Below are 13,807 nucleotides of genomic sequence, written 5' to 3' on the forward strand. Positions count from 1 at the left end.
ATGAATTAAATAATCTAAAAAACTATAAAGATAAAACACAAGTGTCCATTTCTGTGTAGTGCATTCTATGTCGTCCTTGAGAGGAGAGGAGAGGAGAGGAGAGGAGAGGAGAGGAGAGGAGAGGAGAGGAGAGGAGAGGAGAGGAGAGGAGAGGAGAGGAGAGGAGAGGAGAGGAGAGGAGAGGAGAGGAGAGGAGAGGCAGCCATGACCCAGTGGGGTGACCGAGTCAGGTGATCATGTTCCTGGACCCCGGCAGCCTCGCACTATAGCAGCACAACTTTTATAAAAGAATCTACCCAATTACTCCTAGATATAAATACTGAAGCTAATCCCACTTTATTGAGAAGATACTTAACACAAATTCAGAGGAAACTGCACATTGCTCAAATCATCGCTTCGCTATGAGGCTAAAAATGGCACATAACTGAATTTGTAAAAATGTATTTTAAATTGTTTTCCCCTCTCTCCAGGGTGGATGGTGTTCCAGCGCCCCCTATGGGGTTTTGAGTTGCGGTTGCTGGTCTGCTCTGACATTGATTTCCGACCCACTGGCCCAGCTCAGTCTGAGGCTGGAAAGGTTCATGCAGTAGGAGCTGTTGGGAGTTTGCATTTGGTGGTGAATGACTTGAATCTGTCTATCACTCTCATGAGCCAGCTCATTCTTTTCTTCTTTGCTACTGTGCTTGCCTGCTGGGAAAAAAAGAGATTTCAGTGTCTGCATTCAGGTTGGCAACATTCTGGAAAATGTAGAAAGTGGCTTACTGTTAATTCAAAGACCATGTGTGACAATTGTTGCATCTCCCGGAGATTATCTACAACCTCCAGCTTTGACAGTCTTTCTCTTTCCATCATGGTTATCTCCATCTTCCTCTGTTTCTTTTCCTGGTCAGTTATTAAGGTTCTGACCCAGGTAATTTGATCAAAGAATTCCTTCTTTAATGCCTTTTCTTTCTCTGAGAGTTCTTCTTGGATTATTTGTCTCACTTGCTCACTTTTAAAATGCTCTTCTCTCTGGGAGAGCTCTTTCTCCACCATTTCAGAGATGTTTTTCTTCAGGTTTTCTTGTTTCTCAGAGAACTCCTTTCTAAGTGTATCTTGTGTCTCAATCTGCTCCTTTTTAACGCTCTCATCTCTGTCAGAGAACTCTTTGCTAATCATTTTAAACAGCTGACTTTTAAGGCGCTCTTTGGTCTCTGTTCTTTCTTTTGTGAGTTCTTTCCTGAAATCTTCTTGTCTCGTCAAGAGCTCATTATGGAAGTACTCTTTGCGTTCATAGAGCTCCTTCTTAAACTTTTCCTCTCGTTCAAATAACCATTTCTGGTGCCTCTCTTCATTTTCCTTCAGCTGGTGAAGAAAATTCCTCTCCAAAGATTCCAACATCATCTTTATGTCTTCTTTCTGGGCACTTAAGATCTGCTGAAGCTTGGCAATGTCTTCATCTTTAGCTTTAAGGGTTTCTTTAAATTTGTCACACTGTCCATTCACCCCACACCTGCAGGTGGCACCTGTATTAAATGTCACTAAATCAGACAGAGGGAGTAGAGGTCTAGTCAGGCAGCCATGTTGTTCATTTTTCTGTGACTGCTTTGATTCTTTGATGATCTCTGCTTCCATATTAGACACTAAATGACAACATGATACCAGTAGAGAGCGGTTTAACACAACCACAGTTTACAGTAACACAACATAGTTTTGATATATGTTGCATTGAACCAAAGCACATTTGACCTTTATAGTTCAAAGAACCAGTGCCTAGGCACCATTGATCCTTTGATCTTTGTTGCAGTACTCTTAAAAAACTGTGGTGGAGAATACAATATGATGTTCCAGATGTGGAACCTACATTTAGCTGGGATAAAATTGCAGGTTAAAAGAACAGCATCCAGAAAACCTCCAGCAAATACAACAATCTTGTATGTACTTTTTTTTCTTCAAAATGAAGTTTTTTTCATGTTTTTGCAGTGTATCAATGGCTGAAGATGGTTGCTTTGAACCTCTCATAAAGTTGCCCTGCTACACCCACTGAACGATTTCTCCAAACTGGGTTTGACTCTGAAAACCAAAACTCGAGCATGTGTTAGGGAAGGTTTCTTTCTTTATTCTGCATCTCTCTGCAGCCCGAGGGGCAACGCGGGCTCACACACATCAAACTCAGAGCAAAACATGCGGCTCGTTTGGGAGGACACGGCTGTGAATTCTAAATGTCAGAGTGATGTTTCTCCAGAAATCGCAGGTTTTTCAACTAAAAATCTGCTCACTTTTAAAAAAAAAAATTAACTTTAATTGTTATCAACTGTACATTTTACTTGTATTAATTTGTAGGAGTCTAAACCATTGTGAACTTTGGCTTTGGAGGGTCTGGAGAGTGTTGGGTTCCGTTGGTGGTGGATGATTAGCTGTTTTTGGATGATATGAATTCCTTTATTCGTCTCATGAACCTGTTTTGTCCTTCCTTGCTTTTTTTCTGAAAACATTTTAAAGCATTTTAGAATTTTACTTTCTCTCATCTGAATTCAGGTCAACAAAGTTGAGAAAAATAAAAGAAATGGCCTACTTTAGTCTGAGTGTCGGCATCCAGTGAATAATGGCTCCTCTGGTTACCTGATCTGTGTATGGCCTTCAATTTTTTCTGTCTTTCCTTAATGGATTTCATCAGCTTCTGATGTTTCATCTCCATCTCAGATATGAGCTCGCTGATGGTGTTATATTTTCCTGAGATCTCCTTCTTGAAGGTCTCGTAACTCGCCAAGAGTTTCTTTTTAAAGTTCACTTCCATCTCTGAGAGCTCCTCTCTTAAGTTCTCTTCTCTCTTGGAGCGCTCTTTCTTCACAATGTCAGAGACCTTTTTCTTCAGTTTTTTTTGTCTCTCATAGAACTCCTTTCTAATTTTATCTTGTGTCTCAATCTGCTCCTTTTTAATGCTCTCATCTCTGTCAGAGAACTCTTTGTTAATCAACACCTGACTTTTCTTGCTCTCTTCTGTCTCTGTTCTTTCTTTTGTGAGTTCTTTCCAGAAATCTTCTTGTCTCTTCAAAAGCTCCTGAAAGTACTCATCTGTTTCAGACAATGTTGTTCTGATGTACTCCTTTCTCTTAAAGAGCTCTTTGTTGAAGTACTCTTTGCATTCATTGAGCTCCTTCTTAAAGTTGTCCTCTTGTTCAAATAACCATTTCTGGTGCCTCTCTTCATTTTCCTTCAGCTGGTGAAGAAAATTCCTCTCCAAAGATTCCAACATCATCTCTATCTCTTCTTTTTGGGCACTTAAGATCTGCTGAAGCTTGGCAATGTCTTCATCTTTAGCTTTAAGGGTTTCTTTAAATTTGTCACACTGTCCATTCACCCCACACCTGCAGGTGGCACCTGTATTAAATGTCACTAAATCAGACAGAGGGAGAAGAGGTCTAGTCAGGCAGCCATGTTGTTCATTTTTCTGTGACTGCTTTGATTCTTTGATGATCTCTGCTTCCATATTAGACACTAAATGACAACATGATACCAGTAGAGAGCAGTTTAACACAACCTAACATAGTTTTGATATATGTTGCTTTGAAACAAAGCACATTTGACCTTTATAGTTCAAAGAACCAGTGCCTAGGCACCATTGATCCTTTGATCTTTGTTGCAGTACTCTTAAAAAACTGTGGTGGAGAATACAATGTGATGTTCCAGATGTGGAACCTAAATTTAACTGGGATAATTGCAGGTTAAGAGAACAGCGTCCAGAAAACCTCCAACACAACCTAATATAGTTTTGATATATGTCCAAATATATGACCAAAACTCCTTTGACCTTGATCAGACTAGACTGATCTTAATCTCAGCGGCCAATCACATTAATCTTTTTAAAATTAATACCAAAGCACAAATTGGAGAAAATAACATCACCATTAAATGTGAACCATTAAATATTAGATCTCTTTTGTGCAAATCCCTGTTAGTGCACGACCTGATAGCGGATCATCACATTGATTTATTTTGTTTAACTGAGACCTGGCTTCAGGAGGAGGAGTATGTTAGCTTTAATGAATCTACTCCTCCTACCCATCATAACTATCATATTCCTCGTGGCACTGGTCGAGGAGGAGTGGCAGCAATCTATCATTCCAAGTTATTAATTAATCGTAGACCAAAACATGGTTCCAATTCATTTGAAAGCTTGACTCTTGGCATCACCCATCTGAACTGGAAGGCAGAAAAGCCACTTTTGTTTGTAGTTGTATATCGGCCTCCTGCTGGGCCACATTCAGAGTTCCTGTCTGAGTTCTCTGATTTCTTATCTGACTTGGTCCTCAGAGCAGATAAAGTCATTATTATTGGAGACTTTAATATCCATGTAGACGTTGTAAATGACAGCTTTAGAAATGGCTTCATTTCTTAACTTGAGTCAGTTGGTTTTCTTCAACAGATAAACCAACCGCCTCATAGCTTCAACCACACCCTTGATCTAGTTCTGACTTACGGTGTTGAGGTAGAACATGTGTCAGTGTTCCCTCAGAACCCACTCCTGTTAGACCATTCTTTGATAATTAGACTAGTGATGTTATTTCTTGTGTAGTTTATCTGATCTACAGGTATCGCCGCCTTCAAAGGCTGTATACTGACCTACTGACCTCCGACCCCGCTTACCCACTCAACTCGAATCTACCGGCATCTTATTTTAATTAATATGTGTATTATAATATAATAATAATTAATATTTCTATTTTCTACCTTTTCTCTCCTCTACCCGTCCTCCTCCCCCTTCTCTTCCCCCTTCCCTCTCTACCCAGCCGGCCATCAGCAGGAGGGTCTCCATACATGAGAAATAAAGATTGTTCGATTGATTGATTGATTGATTGATTGATTGATTGATTGATTGATTGATTGATTGATTGATTGATAATCTTGTGAGGTTAGGTGGTGGGGCATGGGGGTGAAAGGTGACCACATGTCACACAGGTCGGTTTGCTTTAGTTGTACGTCGATGAAATATCATGAATAAAGCATCATTTGCCTAATTAATTGCTTTGATGAAGTTAGTCAGGTCATCTTAGCGGCAGCTAAGTAATTGTATCATGTTAGCATCGATCCTGCAGGACCTACTTAATTAAGGACCCCCACCAGTTGTTCATGGACTCTTTTTGCAGCTGAAAACCAAAACTTGCCCTTATTCTGTATTGTGTTATGGAAGTTTTAATTATTCTGTATCTCTTGCAATGCAAGGTGCACACTGGTCACACACTCCATCATGAAACACATTTTTGTGGAATCATCATGAGAGCTAAAAGGAAGCAAACTTCAGTATGGAAGTATTCTGGGATACTGCCGAACACCATCTGCTCCCACAGTCACTGTTTTTTACTGTTATACTACCAAATCTATATCACATATTCAGTTTACTAATTTTGACTTGATTATTCTCAAATAAACTACGGCTTCTCTGTACAGTCATCTCACTGTTCCTTATCTTTATTTTCTTTCATTTGACATCGTCACCTTCAAACCCACAGAACAAAATGGCCCCTTGGCCATTGTCAACTGTACATTTTACATACATTAATGTGTAGGAGTCTAAAGCATTGTGAACGTTGCTGTCAGCGGGTCTGGAGAGTGATAGTTTCCGTTGGTGATGCACACCTGATGATTAGTTGCTTTTGGAGAACTTGAATCTCTTTATTAGTCTCATGAACCTGTTTTGTCCTTCCTTTGTTTTTTCCTGGAAACATTTAAAAGCATTTTAAATTTTACTTTCTCTCATCTGAATTCAGGTCAACAAAGTTGAGAAAAATAAAAGCTATGGCTTACTTTAGTCTGAGTTGCAGCATCCAGTGAACAATGGCTCTGCTCTTCCCTGTGCAGAATATCCTCTAGTTCAGATATGAACTGACTGACAGTGTTGTATTTTTCAGAGAACTCCTTCTTGAAGGTCTCATAACGCCGTGAGAGCTCCCCTCTAAAGTCTTTTTCTGTCCTGGAGAGCTCCAACATTAATCTAGTGTTTCTCTCTGAGACTTTCTTTTGAAGGTTCTCGTCCATCTCTAAGAGCTCCTTTCTAAAGCTCTCTTCTCTCTCAGAGAGCTCTTTTTTCAATGTTTCAAAGACTTCCTTCTTCAGGCTCTTTTCATTCTGCAAAAACTCTGCAAAGACAGATTTTTCAAATCTGTCTCTTTCAAGTTTCTTGTCTCTTTCAGAGATCACTTTGATCGTGGCTTTCAAGACCTTCTTCTCCATGTTCTCTTCTTTCTCTAAGAGCTTTTTTCTGAAACATTTGTGTCTTTTAGAGAGCTCATTTCTGAAATACTTTTGTTTTTCCAGCAGTTCCTTCCTAAAGTGCTTTTCTGTCTGAGAGAGCTCTTTCCTGAAACATTCTTCACTCTCATATACCGACTTGAAAAAGAGCTCTTGTTTTTCAGTGTACTTTTTCTGGTGGTTCTCTTCTTGTTCCTTCAGCTGATGAAGGAGCTTTTCCTCCAAAGCTGCCAAATCTATGTCCATCATTTTATTCTGGGCATGGAATCTCTGATAAAGAGGGGTAATTTCTTCATCTTTTGCTTTAAAAGCTTCTTCCAGTTTGTTCCTTTGTCCCGTTGCCTCACACATACAAACTACACTTTTGTCGTAACTTTTCATAAATTCATTCAGTTCCTGATGAACTCTAGTATTTAGGTGTCTGTGCTCTTGTGGTACATCTTTGAGCTCAGATTCTGTTTTATATAGTATTTCTCTCTGAACAATGATCAGTTTTCTCTCCAGATTTTCTAGTTCTTGTGTTTTCTGTGTTAACTCTCTCAGCACCCTCCATCTTGTATTTCGAACCTCTTCCTGCTTTCTAGTCAACTCATCTACTTTTGCTTTCTGCTCTTTATTGTGCTCTATAAAGTGTTCTGCAGCCCTCAGTCTTTCCAGCAGCTTGTGTTTCTCCTTTATTTTCTGCTCAATGCATCTCTTCCCATTGTCTTTCACCTCTCGGAAGCTTTTCTCCAACTCAGCACTCAGCTTTTCCGCCTTATCCTGCCTGGTCTTTGCTATCTCCTCTAACTGCCTCTCATAATCCTCCCTGTCCCGTTGTTTCAAGATCTGTGCTACCTTTACCAAGTCCTCAATTTCAATAATCTCTTTCCCCTCTGGACCCGTTCTAATCACCAAGGCAGTGATCTGTTGCTGCGGAAACATATCTGTCAATTCTGCCATTACGGCATCAGAGTGTAGCAACTGTGTCATCTATGACTGCATCCTTTCCTGTGTACGGCAATACTTTGGCTTTGATATCAGCTTTACGTTCATTTGAATTAACATGATCAAAGGTACAACCACCTTTACACTCTCCCTTAGATCTTGTAGGCAGTAGAGACCACACACATCAGCCAGCATCCGTTTGACACCAAAATTTCAAATTTACGATGCACCAATAAAACAAGAGTAACTGCTTTTGTTTAATAGTTTATTTACATTCACATGTTTGTATGTCTACATCTATCTGTCTTTGGGTTTGGCTGGTGGACCCTAATAGAGGAGATGAACCGTTGCAACCTCATGGACCAGTTCTTCTTTTTCGTCTCCCTTTCAGCTGTATTTTCCTGATTAAAGAAAAAAAAGTTTGGATTTCACAGATCCAAAATTGGGTAAAACATTTTTTTGGGGAAAATGGCTTACTGTTACATCCGGGTCCAGGTCCAAAAAATATGAGATCTTCTGTTGATTCCCCACCTTGGAGGATCTGTCCCTTGCCTTGATGGATTTCATCAGCTTCTGATGTTTCATCTCCAGCTCAGATAATAACTCGATGACAATGTTGTATTTTTCAGAAAACTCCTTCTTGAAGGTCCTTTCTCTCTCTGAAAGCTCCTTCATGAAGCTGTGGTTTCTGTCTGAGAGTTCCTTACTAAAGCGTTCTTTCCTTTCAAAGAGCATCTCTCTAAAGCCATCATTACTCTCTGAGAGCTCTTTCTGTAGACTTTTAAAGATCTCTTTCTCCTTCATATCTAGTCTCTGTGACAAGGCTTCCTGACTCTCCTTTCTGATGTTCTTGTTTCTTTCCGATATCTCTTTTTTAATCGTTTGGAGAACTTTCCTCTTGAAGCCATCTTCTTTCTGTGAGAGCTCCTCCCTGAAATGTTCATGTTTCTCAGAGATTTCCCCACTAAAGTCCTCATCAATTGTCGACAGCTCCTTCTTCAAGTGATGTTCTTTCTCCAGCAACTCTTTCCTGAATTGGATTTTTATGTCAGAGAACTTCCTTCTGATGCTGTCATCTTTTTCATAGAGCACTCTCATGTTGCTTTCCCTGTCCTTCGTGTGCATAAGAAGCTTTTCCCCCAGGGCAGTACACTTCATCTCCATCTCCTCTTTTTGGCCATGAAAGATGTGCTGAAGATCATCTTTTATTTTAAGAGCTTCTTTAAATGTGTCCCTCTGTCTGTCCAGCTCACACCTACAGGGGACCCTTGTATCAGAGTCTCTCATGAATTCTGCCAGACTGTGAAGATGTTTAGAAAATTCCTGATCAGAGTGGGGCAAATTTCTCAGTTGTCCCCAAGCAATGACCAGACCTTCCTCCGTCTGCCTGAGTTGTGACTCTCTTTCTAAAAGAACTCTTCTGTTCTTGTTGATCAGGATCTCAGATGCCTCTATGTATTCATTTATTCTAGCGACGTTTTCCTCTGATATGTAGTATTTTAATTTTAGGCTCTCCGACTCTGCAGTCTTCAGCTGTGAACGCAGCTCATTGCACTCACTTTCTATTTCCAGAACTTTCTGAAAATCATCAAGCTTTTGCGTCAGATTCCTCTTCTTTGCTACACGCTCCATCTCATGGTCAATGTTTATCAGCTGAAGTTCTTCATTCATGATGTGGTTTCTCTGCTGAACGATATCCTCCATGTACGGCATACGTGATAAACGTTTAAGAGTCCCACACAGACGTCTGTTTTTTGGATCTGGCATCATTTCAGTGATGGTGCCCATTATTGTGGTATTGTGGAAAAGTAACAACTATATAGTATTCTTTTTTTCTTCTACAAATCCACTTTGTTGTTCAAGAGTAAGACTGGACAGAAGGAATGCGGGTTGAGGTGGCAGATCATGGACTATGATTCCAGTTAGCTTAGAGGTGTGACGTGGCGTGGCTAACAGGATCCAGGGTGGTCAGGATGGAGCAATGAATCAATGAGTTTTGTAGATTTTATTCACAACTTGAGGTTGGGTAGGAAGCTTAGTGTTAGAGCTTTGTGATCAAAATCTCTTGGCTATGGGCCTTTATAGATCAAGGATCAAAGTCCGTCAGGCCCTGACAACAGCTAAACGTTAGATTTGGTGCTGAGTCGTGGGTTTGAAACATCATGCTCAACTATAGACACAAATCTATTTTTGAGCGTTCAATGATTACAAGCCTATCTTTCAATGTATTCTCCTAAACTGGCATAATGAAATTCATAGCTGAGGTTATTAAACCTAAAATATAGTTTGGTTTTCTTAGAATAATATTCTGATCATTAAACTCATTGCCTTAAACTACTTTGCTCCACTGTGTGCGTGCGTGCTTGTAAACAAGGTACTTACAAAGTTCAATACTTTTATGTCATATTTTATGTTGTTTTCATGTAAAGCAATGTGGACTACATTATATTTTCATTAATATCAACAATATTAAACATTCATTAACATAAGACCCTTTCAGGGGATAATAATTGAAGCATTGCCAAATGTTAGAACCTTGACGTCAATATAATCATTCCTTGGTTACTATAGCAATTAAAAAAAAGAGTTTGAGTTTGAAGGACGAAGACTGAGTCCCCATAAATTCTGACGCAAACCCACAAAATTACAGTATTTTGAAGTGTGTAAAGAAATTTAATTCTACAGAGATTAAATGTTCTACTACTTGATAGCAATTGGTTACCCTTCAAAGTAGTAATTGACCGCGTTTGTAGGTGTCTTGTCAACAGAGTCGTAGGATTTTATTAGTCTCGAAATGTGGGGACGCATATCCGATGTGGCTGCAGTAGCCTCTGTTGGCAGGAGAGGGCGCTGGTAATCACACTACTTGCAGCAAACGTTTTTCCATACATTAGCTTTTTAAATCCTTTACTTTCTGTATTCTACACTGTAGAATATCTCACACCTTAAAGAGACTCACTACCTCCCCCTCAAACTGGTTTATGGCCTGACTTAAACCCATCTTTTAAACGCAAATAAAAAAAGACAAGGAGTTGAGCATATCATCTCTGTAGAAGGTTTTTATAAATATATGATGACAATGGCAACAACGCACACATTAAAGATGAAAATTCAGACCTGGCAGTAAATGATTAAACAGGAGATCTCAGGTTTATGTCAAGTGTAGGAACATGACACATCTGATCATTCGAATGCGTATGTTTTTATGTTTTATTGTTTTTAAAGGAATGTGTGTGTGTATAATCATCCTTGCAAGGATAATCCATCCAACAGGGATTAGGATCAGTATGGCTTCATAATCTGTGTAATGGACGTGGTTTCAAATAAGAGACAGTGAGGAGACGCTGCTGCTCTGTAGCTCCGACCTTTATTCTAGCTTAACACAGTTCCCTACTTCAGGTATACTGTTCCTATACATCCTTATACACCCAGTCTCTTTATACTGTCCACCTAGCATGTAGCATTCACTGGCCCTCAGAAAACAGAGGTCCAGTTTGATAGCACCTTTGAACAAGAAGTCAGATAAAACACAAAATGCTACATGGAAGTAAGTTTAAAAAAACACAGCAATAAAAGGTAGTTTTCAGATATGGATTAAAGTGTACATTTAGATTTTAAATATTTCATTAAAAACTTATTTAGAGGAGCTTCAGAGCTTCTTCCCTCATGTTGGTTAGCCAGTAGCTTTTTAAGATAAACTACAAAAGCTAATGTGACCTTATGCTTCTGCTGTGTTCACTGACATCACAGTTCTTTCATGTTAGTTCCCTGTCTTCATCAGATCTCCTCATGGTGGCTGTGTGACAGTAAAGGCTGGAGCAGCTGGTGCTTTTCCTGACCCAAATTGGCCAGGTATCAGTGAGCTGCAGGGCTGACTACAATAGTTGGGTTTCAAAGGTTCTTGACAGAGCAGAGAGGAATGAAAATATCACAACCCAGATAAAACCATTTGATTATATGGGGAAAATGACTTTTCAAGGGTAAAAAACCCAGCAAATTCAACCACAAAAAGGTTTGTAGATAATGAATATTTTAGTAAAAGTTATAGCAGAATATACTCAGAATTATTTTCCTGACACCAGCATCCTGAACGGACAATAGTGCAAATCGATTTTGCAGAACAATTCTGTTGGTGACACTGAATTTAGTGGCTTCAAATCCCAAAAACGATCCACATAAATTCTGACATCATTGGCTGCGTCCCCCACAGTAAAGTCTGCGTTTGAGGACTGGACAGGTGCGTTCAAGAGCTGCTGCCCGAAGTCTCCAGCAGGGGGAGCTGCGGGGCGCCTGGTCAACCTCCCAGCAGGCTGATGTATTTATGGGGTGGGAATTAAATATTCTGTGTGTGTGTGTGTGTGTGTGTGTGGAGGATGGGGGGGGGGGGGGGGTCAGAGGTCACTTCTGACTCTGAAATCGGGAGGTAAAATGATGATGATGAAACGCTGCCATGTTGGTGTCACATGACCCGTCCTGATGAGAGACGACGGCTGCTGCTGGAAGAGCCTCCCGCTTCCATCTTTACCTGTGGGTCACCTGGTTGCTGAGGAGGCCCGGGAACGTCTGCTCTGTTTCTGTGCTTAATGAACCACCTGGAGGAGAGCAGAATTCCACCTGAGTGTCAGCCGTCGGCTTGTGAAACACAGTGTGGATTTACCGTTATGGCAGCTGTACATCCACACGCGGTGGCCGTCATACCGACATCGACATTTCATGACGTTGTTGGAGTAATCCGTCTCAGGGACCTCGTAGTTGGGATTTATAACAATCTGCGGAACAGACGGACAACAAATCAACGTGGACTGAGGGAAACAAGAGCAAAGGACCATGGGAAAGTTTACCTGGAAAATGTAGTCTCCGGGTTTGAGGTCGGTGATGTCGATCCACTGGCAGTCGATGTCGTGTCTGTAGGTGTCCCAGCAGCCCACCGTGATGCCCTGCTCTCCAAAGTTGGCACATTCGTACCTTTTTTCAATACCTGCGGATAGAAGTTAAGCGTGACGTTACTCTTCCTGTCGCCGTGGCGTGCGAGAGGCCAACGCCGACACCCGTCTGGGTTTGTTTGTCACCTTCATCACACTCGGAGTCCTCCAGACAGAAGCTGGCTTTGTGGCCTTCTGCCACTTTGGTTCCATTGAGATTGAAGAGGTCGTAAAGGGTGAAGACCTCCATGCTGTGGTAATGCCTACACACACACACACACAAACACACACACCAATTTAAACTGAGCTGATTCTGGATTCAGGGTTTTCCTGGAACTTCCTGTTTGTCGTAGCTGAAAATACCGTATTTTCTGGACTATATGTCGCTCTGGAGTTTAAGTCGCACTAGCCAAGAAATGCATAATAAAGAAGAAAAATAGATATACAAGTCAAACTGGACTATAAGTCGCATTTTGGGGGAAAATTTATTTGATAAAATCCGAGACCAAGAACATACATTTCATCTTGAAAGGCAATTAGCAATCCGTTAGCATGGATTAGCAATAGGGTTACGGTATGCTAACGTAACAAATTCAGCTACATGACCCACAATGAACTGAGTACGTGTCTGCTTTGTTAACGTAACATATTAACAGTTATTCAGATAACTATAGCATAAAGAACATCCGAGCAAGTTTACCAAACAATCAAGTCTAACTCCATAGACGAAGCACCGCTTCTTCTTCTGCGTCACTAAAGGAACTCGTTCCTCAGGTACACACTCCTAGAGCGCCATCTTGTGATTGTCAGTGTGAAAATAATGAACATGTGAAATTCTGTAATAATGTATTTATTTAACATATAAGTCGCTCCGGAGTACAAGTCGCGCTCCCTGACAAACTATGAAAAAAAGTGCGACTTATAGTCCGGAAAATACGGTAGATGGAGTTCCAGACTCAATGAGCTCTCACCTGTGACAGTCGTGCCAGACCCACGAGTGTCGGTCGGCTTTGGGCCTGAAGTCCGACTGGCCGTTGTTGTGGATCTGCGAGGAGAACCGCAACAGGCGTCGGTACGAGTTGGCCGGTGTTTGGCTGGAGGCGGACGCCAGGCAGTTCTCCTCGGAAGCACACTGCAGCATGAACATGGGTCGGTCCTCCATGTAGGTGGTCTGCTCCACCACCTGAGGGTTGAGAACCAGGTCAGGAGCCGCTGTGAACAGAAGAAGAGTCGGGTTTACAAACAAAGAAGAAAAGTTGCCTTGGAAAAATCCGAAATCAAACTGTCCTAAATGTCTGGAAGTTCACAATCTGCAGAACCTTCAGCAGTCGCCATGGTTACATGACAGTAACTCTTACTCTCTGAACAGGAGACGCCGGCGGCGTGTTGTCCTCCTCCTTTGGGGCAGTTGAGGTGAGCTCCATGATGCAGGCAGTGTGACAACGACATCTCTGTGCCGGAGCAGCGCACCCCGCTCATCACCACAACGTCGGCACCGACCTGTCCTGGCCAGTACCACGTCTCCTGAATGCCGAGCAAAGCGCCAAATGTTTGAAAACGCTTATGTCCACAGTCGTGGAGAAATGGTCTCCATGTTCTTGTGTGCTCCTCACGACCGTTTACCGACATAATTATCGCACAACGCCGTTAATCACACATACGTCTCCTCGGGACAGTCATTATCAGCTGTGGCCACACGGGGGCGCCGTCTACCAACGTGCGGGTTGGTC

General features: G+C 41.4%; 2 protein-coding genes across 3 annotated transcripts in view; both read right to left on the reverse strand.

Annotated features, from left to right (window-relative positions):
- Positions 1 to 313: 313 nt before the first annotated feature.
- LOC115247529 (hyaluronan mediated motility receptor-like) lies at positions 314 to 1,614 on the reverse strand. Its single transcript, XM_029829541.1, has 2 exons — positions 763 to 1,614; positions 314 to 690 (listed from the first exon to the last, which is right to left on the reverse strand). Exons 1-2 carry the CDS (start codon positions 1,612 to 1,614, stop codon positions 580 to 582), a joined length of 963 nt encoding a protein of 320 aa, XP_029685401.1. The 3' UTR covers positions 314 to 579.
- An 8,585-nt stretch (positions 1,615 to 10,199) lies between these two features.
- Positions 10,200 to 13,807, reverse strand: part of loxl2b (lysyl oxidase-like 2b) — a 32,710-nt gene continuing 29,102 nt past the window's right edge. For both annotated transcript variants that reach the window (XM_011615335.2, XM_011615334.2), the window contains exons 9-14: positions 13,436 to 13,601; positions 13,049 to 13,289; positions 12,225 to 12,340; positions 11,997 to 12,133; positions 11,813 to 11,924; positions 10,200 to 11,747 (exon numbers count right to left, since the gene is read on the reverse strand). In XM_011615335.2, coding sequence (XP_011613637.1) covers positions 11,677 to 11,747; positions 11,813 to 11,924; positions 11,997 to 12,133; positions 12,225 to 12,340; positions 13,049 to 13,289; positions 13,436 to 13,601 — 843 coding nt within the window. In that variant the 3' untranslated portion in view covers positions 10,200 to 11,676. The remainder of the gene's footprint in view (positions 11,748 to 11,812; positions 11,925 to 11,996; positions 12,134 to 12,224; positions 12,341 to 13,048; positions 13,290 to 13,435; positions 13,602 to 13,807) is intronic.

Source organism: Takifugu rubripes, chromosome 21 (assembly GCF_901000725.2).
Source record: "Takifugu rubripes chromosome 21, fTakRub1.2, whole genome shotgun sequence".
Taxonomy (NCBI): Eukaryota; Metazoa; Chordata; class Actinopteri; order Tetraodontiformes; family Tetraodontidae; genus Takifugu; species Takifugu rubripes.

Bases quoted from the DNA above. Each gene is read 5' to 3' on its own strand.
- LOC115247529 (XM_029829541.1), bottom strand. From the start codon at position 1,614: ATGGAAGCAGAGATCATCAAAGAATCAAAGCAGTCACAGAAAAATGAA. The intron at 691-762 runs GTAAGCCACTTT...TTTTTTTCCCAG, and splicing joins ACATGGTCTTTGAATTAACA to CAGGCAAGCACAGTAGCAAA.